Below are 10,928 nucleotides of genomic sequence, written 5' to 3'. Positions count from 1 at the left end.
AGTAGTCCACAAAGGCCCTGATTAGATTCCAACTTTTCCGTCACATCGAATTTTCCTACACACACAAACTTTCAACTTTTTCGTCACATAGTTCTAATTTCATCAAACTTCTAATTTTGGCGTGAAACTAAACACAGCAAAAAAAAAAAAGAAGTTTCTTCTTTTTTTTAAGAAAAAAGTTCTTGTCAGCATGTACGGCAGATCGTATGTGTTGGATCTGTAGGACAGATCACGGTTAACTGTATCTCTCATCATTTGTTGTGTTGGCTTATACTACTCCCTACGCCCCGGCCCATAACGTATGAAGACGTCGTCTACATCACAGAAACAATCATAAGTACTCACATCATCACGAGTGGGACACTTTACCATACACTTAGAAGTCGTACCTAATAATAAACTCGTGAACCACGCTAAATTTTTATTAAAAACATACACTCATAATCAGGGCCGGCTCTGACTTTTTGGTGGCCTAGTGCGGAAAAAAAATGAAGGCCCCATTCACCATAAAAATACAAGATAATATTTAAAAACTCATTGTTATTAACGAATTTCACACTAATAAGTTTAAAATACCAAAAAGAAATATCTCTAGATCATTTAAAACATTTTTTTCTAACAGTTCTAGATGCAAAATCAGTAATGATACTGTTAATAACAATCTCATCTAGTAGCATCTTCTCAATGCAGAAAATAGCATATCAGACTTGGTAACATAGTATACATATTTTGGAGGCCCCTAATTTTTGGAGGCCCAGTGTGGTCGTACCGCCCGCACTGCCTCAGGGCCGGCCCTGCTCATAATCATTTTATATGTATGTCCTTCATTCATAAATATAAATATTTTTAAAATAATGTCAAGTTAAACATTTTTAGTCTTAACTACCAATGGCAAAAAGATCATAAAGGTTGACAATATAAGAATGATATTATTAGATTTATTGTGAAATAAATTATTATCATATGCAACTTTTCTATTTAAAATAATTTATCTTTATAAACATTATTAGTCAAAGTAGTATATTAGAAACCGTGTCTAAATGCATGTTTATATTTGTGGATGCAGACAGTAATATATATATATAAGTCATCAAATAATCTCAAAAGCTTACATCACTAGCTAGTATATGCAAGATATTATGTGTTACATGTATAATTGTATAAATGACATTAATTGATTTGAACGACTAGAAACCTGTTACCACATTAATCGTAGATAAAAAAAGTTCACACCATTTGCTTCTGGTGAGTCTAAATTATAATATTTAGATTTGATTGATATGGTTGTATATGGAATATAATCATAACTATGGGAAAATAAGTAAGAATTGTCCCAAGAGTTTAATATAAAACTAATCATGTTTATAAATTTAGCTTCACACAAAATTGTGCGAGACAGTTCACTAGTTTATATACATTAGTGATTAATAACATACAATGATAAAATGTATGTATTAACAAGGAGAGAATCCCTTATATACCACTGAAAATTAGTCTGATCCCTTATATGCCATTGAAAATTGGCTCTTCCCTTATATGCCATTGATCCAAATTTGCACACCCTCTCATGTCACTCCCGTCAGTTGACCGTGTGTTGACCGTTAATTCTTAAGGAAAAAAGACGTATTTACCCTTCTAAGTATAGGGCATGCCTAACAACTCAGAGAGGGCAAATATATCTTTTTTACTCGAGAGTTAACGGTCAACACACGGTCAACTGACGGTAGTGGCATGAGAGGGTGCGCAAATTTGGACCAATGACATATAAGGGAAGAGCCAATTTTTAGTGGCATATAAGGGATCAGATCAATTTTCAGTGGCATATGAGGGATTATCTCAACAAGAAGTTAATCCGTGTTGATATCTGAACTATAAATAATCCGTGTTGATATCTGAACTATAAATGAAAAGGAAGAAAACATGGAGAAGCAGCCTTGACTTCTTTAAAATGACCCACACAAGATAGTGCAAAGTTTTATACTGATATAATAGGAAAATTTTTATAAGATTACAACTCTAAAAGATAGTAACCGGAAAAAGAAACAAAAAATCAAACACGCCACCACCACGAGTTGATAGCTCCTAGCTCACACAACCTAGGCCTACAAGGAGGTCACAAACGTCCGGGCAAACACCGAAACTACACAACACCAACCCAACCGTCGCTAAGCGTGATTGATTGCCGCTAGATCTAAAAGGATATCGCAAACGCCCCGCCAAAACACCGAAACCGCTCAGAAATCGTTGGCGAACTTTCGATTATCCTTTTGCATAGGGGTTGAGAAGAGGAAGCTGGCAAGAGAGAAGATTATCAAGTCGTTCCTCGCGCATAGGTACAAAATAGTTTGATTCTCTCGATTATTGTACTTTTTATATATTATCCTTATGTACTGAACTCCTCAATTATTGCAGCAAGTTGAGTTTTGTATGACTCCTATTATCTATCTATTACTCCTATTATACTGGAGTGGAGTATAGTTTAGTGCTATAGACTGATTTGGATCACTGCAGGTTTGGGCGCTCCTTTTTGTGTAGTTTAATTAATCGATGGTGCAGATCACGCCTGCCTTAGTTTAGGCTTTTTGCTAGCTCCTGTCGTCGTTAATCATTCATCTGTCAATTACAAATCACCTGGATTTGGAGGAGTCTGGAAGCCCCTCTCTAAAAAAAATATAATTCCCTCTGAGTTTTGTCCCTCCTTTCCAAACACCATCTTGGTTGTCTTGCCGGCCCTGACTCGATAGTATAGTACGTTGTGTGTGTTGTGAAAAATGTGAAGTGCATGATGCATGATTACGTGCATATGTTTTTCTGGATAATTCGGATCCGGCCGAGTCGATCGTTTACCGTGCTGATCCATGTCCCACTTGTATTATGAAAACTTTTACCTTTTTGTGAGGATATGAAACTATTTGTTTATTTGCGGAACACATTAAGAAAATTTGACTCTCATTACACGCGTAAACACTCACCCCTACGAATGAACACCTTATAAGTATATTACATATCTTAAAATTAACGAAGTCATTACGAACAACACGTCGACGGATATATCACCTACCACAGAAGAAATATAAAGTTATAAATACCAGCATCTTTTGAGAGACTGGACTGACATATTTTAAGATTTAATGTGTTTGTACTGTATTTATATATGTGAGAATTTAGTGAAAAAATATGGAGCGGTAGTCCCTTTGGTTTAAGTATAGGGTGTGTGTGAGTATTCACACCACATAGGACGAAAACCAAAACAACACGTGGCGTGGATGCTCTGGTTTGGTTTTAACAGTTGAGGATGCCCAATAAGCGGTTTTGTAGTATTGGGATGTGAATGGAACTCAGCCGCTACATGGGGATGCTAAGTGGACTTTGCTTAGTCTTCAATAATCTGCTGATAGACCGTGGGCTTAGCTACTCCCTCTCTCGGGCCGAATTTACGAGCCCACAACAAACGGCCCATATTTGCTTGCGGCCCACCAACTAAAACGCCCTCTTAATCCTCCTCCTCCCCCAGGCGTCGCCGGCGGCTAGATTCCGGCCGGTGATGGAGGCGTCGGCGTCGGCGGCGGCGGCGGCGGCGCTGTGGGGGCACAAGCACCTCCCGCTCCTGGCGCGCGCGTCCTCCAAGGAGTCGGTGGAGTACATCCTGCAGGCGCTCTGGCGCACCCGCCGCACCGGCCTCGACGCCGCCGACCGCGCCGTCGTCCGCGACATGCTCCACCTCGCCTCCGACGCCGACCTCGACCCCGTCCGTATCCGCCGCCGGCTACTCATCATCTCCACCACCTCTCCTCCCGTCCCCGCGCTCGCTTGTAGCTGATCCCATCTCTCTCTCGCAGTTGCTGGTTTGCCTCAGGGTACTGATTCGCAGATGCGTCCATGGGAACATCGGGAAGGACGAAGTCGCCAAGCTTTTCCCCGAGGAGGTGTCGCCCGAGCTGCAGAGGCTGCTCACCTTGCTTCTTCAGAAGTTTCAGCCGGAGTGGCAAGAGGATGTTGCCAAGGATCAGGTAAAATCAGGCAAAGTTCTAGCTCACTGGTCATTTCATTTTGCTTATGTGATTAGCTCAAGAGATAATTGTCCCAAGCTAATGTTTCTGTGGTTGGCATGTTCATAGTTTGTGCATTGGTGTCAAGATAAAATGTGGTCACTGGTCACTATTGATACATGGATTTTGGTTCTTGTTTTGACCTTCGGAGATAATTCAAGATAAAAACCAGCAAGTTCTAGCTCACTGATCATTTTGCTTCTGGGATTAATTCAAGAGATATTTGTTTCATCTTCTGTTCTAAGAGTACCTGGTGTGCAGTGTTGAATCGGAGCCTAAGCTCCAATTAGGCAATGGTTGACATGTTCATAGTTTGTGAGTTAGTGTGATGATAAGAATGTGCTTGTTGGTCACCATTGACATAAGGATTTGCTTCTTTTTTTTTTAACGCAATTAGTTGTTTCGTAGGCATCTGCATCACGGCCAGAAACAACCGAATGCCCTTCAAATCAAAACCAAGATACAACAGAGCAGCCAGCTGCTGGTGCTACAGAGGTATGCTTGAAACACTTGTTGTCCAAGATATATATTTGTGTCATTATCTTGTAATCTATATATATTTGTCATTATCTTGTAATTTTGCTTAAAACTTCATGGTAGAGTCTCACTGACTACGCTCCTAACATTTCTACAATCAGATTACTCGTTTATCAGAAGTTCAATCAGATTACTTGGATGGATGACCTGATACTGTAAATAATTGTCTTTTCTGCAGATTCAGAATGGTGGGAAATCATCAGTTGTGGAAAAAGAACTGAAGCTTCAGTTAACCAAGGATACTTTAGACAAAATGCTCGAGGATATGTACTCAACCAAGGGCCAAGCGTCCAACACTGTGAGTTGGCCAATCCCTTCTGCAATAACAAATTTTCACTACATTCTTGCATCTGAATGTTACTTTCATACTTTTGCAGGGCAATACCAATGGACATGAAGAGACTGCAGGATGCACTTAGGAAAATGGAAAATGCTGTTTTTGTCATTTTAGCTTTAGCTCCAGGGACATTTTGCAGCAGAAAAACTGTACCAGATAACATCCCGTGTCTCTCTGCGTCTTGTGATAGATATTTTTCCCCTTGGGCAGTTTGATCTAGGCTTTGGTCACTGCATCCATTTACCCTAAGGAGCAAATGTAGGTTTAGAAGCTTTCCTTGTAGAAGAAGTTAGTAGGTGATTCATCTGTAAATTGAAATCCATTGGAAGTATCAGTGTCAACGCATGCTGAAATCCTTACATTTCCACATATGCGGGGAATGTTAATGTCTTGTCACATCTTTGCAACTGAATTTACTGAGTTTTTTCTTTTATCATATGGAGCACAAGAACTGCAAATTTTCCATTAGAAGACAACATAAATACTGGAGTACGTATTAATCATCTTCTTAACATCACTCCCAAAAATTGTGTTTCGTCTCATATAAGCCCAGGCCAGCAACACGATTCCAACATAGTACTATAGTACAGGAGCACAGTCTGCGAGAATCATCGAATGCTGCAATAACTTATTATTCCGGGCACTATAAACTCTTGACTTCTGATTCCAAGCAGTTTACTTATTTCACATTTTGGATCTTCCCACGCACGAAGAATTCTGTATTTTGATCCGATGCCAAGATGTGTTGAGGATTCCTCTCAGGTTCCATACGTCTTCCACCTTTTCAGGTTGAACATTTGCTGCTGAGTCCACCTGTTTCACACAAGATGCATTTTCATCAGAATTATATTATTCATGCAAAGCACCAAACGTTGGGTAAAATAGTAACCCAGCCAGTGGTGGATATCACTTACCGCCTTAGCTACTATCTCAGCGTTTGCTGGAACGTCTAATGTAGCCTCGAATAGAACCCATGCCCACTTATCACTCCGAGGTCCATCAGATATGTATGGCACGTTGCTTTTCTGATATCTATGAGCCTCGACCCATGTTTTCCCCCCATCGACAGATATATCAACTCTCTCAATGCCACGGCCACCACCTGAGACTGCATATCCAGCAATCCTAGCCTACATGGAGTGAGCATACTGGTCCATAAATCCCAATTTCCAGATTTAACCACTCAACATAGTATATACAATAAAGGCTGCAATTGCAAGGCAAAACATGCATGTATTAAGGATAAAATCAGTACTAACCTTCCCTTCCTTGATAACATCCACATCCTCCAGGGTACAAATAGCAGACTGTTAAATAAAAAAAAACAAAGTGATGATAAGATATCCAGAAGCCTAACTTATCACTTCATTAAAAGAGGCAAAATAAAAGGCAGGAGAAGTTTTAAATATTGATAGCTTCTTGTGGTAAAAGATTAGTGCAAGGAAAAATGACAATATATAATATACCTGCACAGGGAAATCCATTTGTGGCCTCCTAGTTGACCAATTAATATTGTCCCAGTCTACGGAGGGTGGAAACATCTTGTAATCTTTTTGCACAAAAAAACCCTGATCGATCACAGTAATCAGTGTCGACTCTTAAAATAATGATGAGGTACTGAGCTGAATTTTTCAGTAAACCTGGCATTCTTCTTCAATTATGTTGATACTGTCAAGCCATTTTACAGAGCGTGCGCCAATTACTCCAGGTACAACAACACGAAGTGGGTATCCATGATCACGGTTTAGGGTCTGTACACATCATAGCGCCACATTAGAAAGCCAGCAACAGCAAAGTTCACAAAAGAACATACATGCATCCAGAATCCCAGATTCCGAGCAGAGTGTCTCTGCCCAACATTTTTTTCCACGTCTAGTGCACTGTGTGCACCAGTAATTGACAATCACTACCACATTAAGTTGCCATAGACTGGGTCAGCGTAAAAAAAAAGGGCTACTAGTGGATATTGATACTTAGTAGTAATCAATATTTCAGGTGCTGCTTGTGCTAACCATTCTGCTTTAGGAAGAAACAACTATATGAATGTAGCATGTTTACTACAGTGCAGCGTCAGTACAGAAAATATTATATTATATTTAATCACATCTAAAATAAAGAAATGGTTATATCTCAGCATATGTAATTTTGAATAAAATAGTGTGCTAGATAATATTATAATGGATTAATAGCACAAACTCAAAAAGGGAGACCGGAGAAATAAACATAAGCATTTGCAAAGTCAAACATTTTGAGAAATTCTAAACCGCATAGGGAAAGTTATCAATTTTCATACTAAAAGAAAAAAAAACAATGTTCTTTCACCTCTCCGTTCATTTCGTATGCAAGTAACACATCAGCTTCAGGATCTGTTGCCTGCTTTAGTGGAATTGATGCCTTATAGGGACCACCTTTTTCTTCCTAGAAACAAATGGCTTGAGATTAGTTCGGTAGGCTAAAAGAACTTCTGCGGGTAGATAAGGACTTACATACTCACTTTGCACCTGTCAACACTGACAAACTCAACATGCTTGCCTCCTAAAGATGTGACTGAGCTGAGTTTAGGTATTCCAACTAGTTCAAGGACATCAGATAGCTTTGCTCCTCCCCATGTTGCTGGGAACAATATGAAAGAAGAAAACATAGTACGATTATTACAACTATATAAAATTGTGTCCATTTCATACAGATAAATCTAGGAGGACAAAACAGTCCCGTATCAGTAATTTATGCATGATATAACAATCACTGAGCAGGGTACTGTTAATATAGGAAAAACAAAAGGTAAAAAGAAATGACTTATTATGGTCGGTAAAGTTATATAGCATGAAAAAGAAACAATTCTAGGCCTAGCTAACAAGAGATAATCCTTGCAAATCCCTCCAATCATACGATAATAATTATCTCTATAATTCCTGCTATCAGAATGTAGTTGTGTAGTGATAGCATGCCTAGATCCCACAAAGTGCATTATCTTCTGGACATTAGTGACGAGTAGTATTCAGTAACACAGTACATCAGATTGCATTTCTAAAACCTTGAAGACAACACTCTTCAGTACATACTATAAACATGGTGTATTTCTTACCATTTCCAAGAGCAGATATGTCCCACCCAACGCCTCTCACTTTCCGTACCTTACTCATTGCAGTCCTCCTGTTGCCTGCACACTACAAATTCGATGTTGTATCGTTATGTTACTAACAATGTCAATATTATCCATCAGATAAAGATTTGGGGAGAGGGATTTGTGGCAAACCTGTAACGTTGCAGTTACATCATACTTTGGGAGACTCCTGCATGTGAAAGTTTGCATCAATTCTCAAAACAATATTTTGTTTAGTCATAACAAAACATAAAATGAAGTACTTACCTAATGTCAGCCATGGACAGCTGCACATTCTTGTTGACAATACCAGTAATGGAAACACTGTATCTGTTGATTCAGTCAAACTGAAAAAGGTAAGGTTTGTTACAAAACATAATGATAAATGGCAACTTATAGTTCATGCTGACAACCTTGAGAGGTCATCCACAATTGGTATCGGTCCATGGTTTCTCTTGTAGAAGAAATCCACCGGGGTAATATAAGATGAAACTAATGCTGATCGATGAGGCTCAGCATTAAATGGTTCCTGCCAACAGTTGTAGTAAAGTAAGACTTGCTAACTTTATATATATACCGTGCACTTGTATACTATGATAGTGACAGACCATATAGAAAAGCAAATTGGGTTATTCTTTCCCTCACATATTTATCCTAATGTACAATCCTAATCAACAATGTAAGAGTTGTTCTCGATTGGCTGGTTACATAATAACTTTATAGCATGGAACAACATCACAATTTGAATAAAGTTCTGACTTAGAAGGAAGATTATAATGAAGATAAATATAGCTTGTCTCTTTCTTATCTTTTCTTTTAAGAATCAGTCTGTTGTCTGCAATACTGCTGACCAAGGACAAGCGCAAAAGTATCCGAGCGTGTTCCAATAAGGAATCGACAAATGCGATAGCAATGTTCATCCAAGTTATTACGAAATATGTAGAAAAAAAATCAGAGACTTGTTTACTTCAATATTTAGGATCCAGTTCCTTGTCAAAGGTATATTCAGAAGGGGATCCTCTCGGAGAGTGAACCGATTAAACAGAACGAAATGCCCCATTTCTATGTCTTGCAAAACAATCCATGAACAGCTGAAGCTAATCTACACGACAGAAGGCCCGCAGAGCAGCCTTGTAGCACAGCACACCCGAGTGAATTGTATCGTGAACAAACAGAACAACATCGCAAAATCGGCTAATCCTAAAACCCACCTGCTTTCGCTCAAGCCGGGAAACGGAGAATCGGAGATCCATTTCTCCACCGAGCAAGCGAGCAATGACAAGCCAAACTACCCTACACATCCCCGCACTTCACTACGCAACGCGTTGCGTCTCTGAACATGGGCACTGTGTACAGCATAAACGGAGACCGCCCGCGATTCCGGCGATCCAGCGGCGTGGGTGGACGAACCCGACGGCGGGAATCGTCCGGCCCTCCAAGGTGGCGAACGACGACGCATGCAGGATGCAGGCCCCCAACCCCGAGCAAACCCCACCAACCCACGCAGGTTGAACGACGACAGATTTCATTCAGGAACAGCGATAGGCCGGTGGGAGGGCGGAGCGAACGGACGAACCTTGGAGTTGATCTTGAGGGCGGGGTGGCGAGGCGGCTCGTCGGAGTAGCTCGCCGGCGCGGTGAGCCCCGGCATCTCGGTGGTGGAGGCGAGGCAGAGGCGATGGATGGATGGATTTGCCACGGGCTCCAACTCCAAGTGGGCCGGAGTTTTTTTGGTTGTGTGGTGATCGACTCGGCCGGCAATTGCGAGGCTGGGTGACGGCTGTCACTTGCTGACCTAACATTTTTTCAGGTCCATGACATGTGGGCCCTCTCCAAATCCTTTGTGCTGTTGTGTTTTGCTCAGGCCACATCGTTTGGCTTTTTTACTGATAAGACAAAACGGCTTATTAAGGAATAAAAATAAATTTATTGGTAAAATTTATATATATGTGTTCTTGTGACTTAAAAGCTAATGCTGTAAAAGAAACTCCATTGAAAATATCTCAAAATTAAGTTTGAAAATCTAAAATTTGGCTTTTTCTTTGACTGTTTAGGCCATCCGATGGGAGGCCTCAATTGTTCGTTCTGGAGCAGAAAACCAGGAGAAGTATTTCTAAAGGAAATATTAATTCTTTTGCAATAAACATTATTTATACATTCGGTTCATAGGATTCAAAAGAAGATTTTTCATAGGAAAGCTATGCCAATTCTCCAAAATGTACTAATTCCATATGAATAAAAACATCCACTCCATCCTCTCGTTTAGCTCAGTGTAGAAAAAATTAATATGTTCCAATCATTTTTTTTGCACGTGCATTCCTACATTATTTCTATGTTTTTCCTATTCTTGTGATTGGGAAATCCCGTGAACCGAATAGGCCTAAGAGATTTTATTTTGCTTGTTTTTTCGCAGGGCCGGCGACGAAGAGGAGCCTCATGTAATGAGATTTAGATAGAGTTGTTACAAATTACAATAAGCACTGTGAAACATAGGAATCTTTTATGTCGTTCCTGCGTGAGCCAAGCCAAAGGATCGAAAAGATTGTAATTGAGTGGATTCTTTTTTCCTCTGTTTTGGTGAAGGGATAGCAAGTTTTACTGTAGTTTTCCTTTTGGTGGATTCCTTTGGATTCACTGTGGTATAGTGTCAATTCCAAAGGATTGCATATTTATGTACTTTAAAAAAAATCCTTTCAACCAAATGAGGCTTGAATCTTCTTGGAGAAAACAAGGCTCACAGTACTTGTTTATTACTCTCTTTTATCACAAACATTTGATGTTCGGTGTTAGATTTGGTCAAAATTAAAAACTTTGATTATAATTTCTCTAATGCTTAGTTTTTTTAATAAAAAAAAGGTATGCCTAGATTTGCCTCAAATACTTTGAAACTTATTGGTTTTTA

The 10,928-nt window shown here is 39.7% G+C and overlaps 2 protein-coding genes across 3 annotated transcripts; one reads left to right on the top strand and one right to left on the bottom strand.

The window, feature by feature from the left end:
- The first annotated feature begins 3,522 nt into the window (after positions 1-3,522).
- LOC4346126 (uncharacterized) lies at positions 3,523-5,356 on the top strand. Its single transcript, XM_015795308.3, has 5 exons — positions 3,523-3,748; positions 3,840-4,010; positions 4,458-4,544; positions 4,765-4,884; positions 4,964-5,356. The coding sequence occupies exons 1-5, from the start codon at positions 3,545-3,547 to the stop codon at positions 5,003-5,005; spliced, it is 624 nt and encodes a 207-aa protein (XP_015650794.1). The 5' UTR covers positions 3,523-3,544; the 3' UTR covers positions 5,006-5,356.
- On the bottom strand, positions 4,790-9,725 carry LOC4346125 (sulfite oxidase). 2 transcript variants are annotated; one of them, XM_015795307.3, is made up of 12 exons: positions 9,603-9,725; positions 8,440-8,555; positions 8,294-8,356; positions 8,180-8,216; positions 8,009-8,090; positions 7,418-7,536; positions 7,246-7,341; positions 6,564-6,674; positions 6,390-6,491; positions 6,183-6,230; positions 5,838-6,053; positions 4,790-5,736 (listed from the first exon to the last, which is right to left on the bottom strand). In XM_015795307.3, the coding sequence occupies exons 1-12, from the start codon at positions 9,675-9,677 to the stop codon at positions 5,608-5,610; spliced, it is 1,194 nt and encodes a 397-aa protein (XP_015650793.1). In that variant the 5' UTR covers positions 9,678-9,725; the 3' UTR covers positions 4,790-5,607. The 2 variants fall into 2 exon arrangements, with proteins under 2 accessions (XP_015650793.1, XP_066159658.1); XM_066303561.1 differs by lacking the exon at positions 8,440-8,555 and having other exon boundaries at positions 8,294-8,373.
- Between the last annotated feature and the right edge of the window lie 1,203 nt (positions 9,726-10,928).

This window comes from Oryza sativa, chromosome 8 (genome assembly GCF_034140825.1).
Source record: "Oryza sativa Japonica Group chromosome 8, ASM3414082v1".
NCBI classification, from domain to species: domain Eukaryota; kingdom Viridiplantae; phylum Streptophyta; class Magnoliopsida; order Poales; family Poaceae; genus Oryza; species Oryza sativa.
Note: the sequence above shows the minus strand (reverse complement) of the source record. Positions and strands in the feature narration are given on the sequence as shown.

Bases quoted from the DNA above. Each gene is read 5' to 3' on its own strand.
- LOC4346126 (XM_015795308.3), top strand. From the start codon at position 3,545: ATGGAGGCGTCGGCGTCGGCGGCGGCGGCGGCGGCGCTGTGGGGGCAC. The intron at 3,749-3,839 runs GTCCGTATCCGC...TCTCTCTCGCAG, and splicing joins CCGACGCCGACCTCGACCCC to TTGCTGGTTTGCCTCAGGGT. The intron at 4,885-4,963 runs GTGAGTTGGCCA...ATACTTTTGCAG, and splicing joins AGGGCCAAGCGTCCAACACT to GGCAATACCAATGGACATGA.
- LOC4346125 (XM_015795307.3), bottom strand. From the start codon at position 9,677: ATGCCGGGGCTCACCGCGCCGGCGAGCTACTCCGACGAGCCGCCTCGC. The intron at 6,675-7,245 runs GTGAAAGAACAT...TGATGTGTACAG, and splicing joins CATACGAAATGAACGGAGAG to ACCCTAAACCGTGATCATGG. The intron at 5,737-5,837 runs GTAAGTGATATC...TGTGTGAAACAG, and splicing joins CTGAGATAGTAGCTAAGGCG to GTGGACTCAGCAGCAAATGT.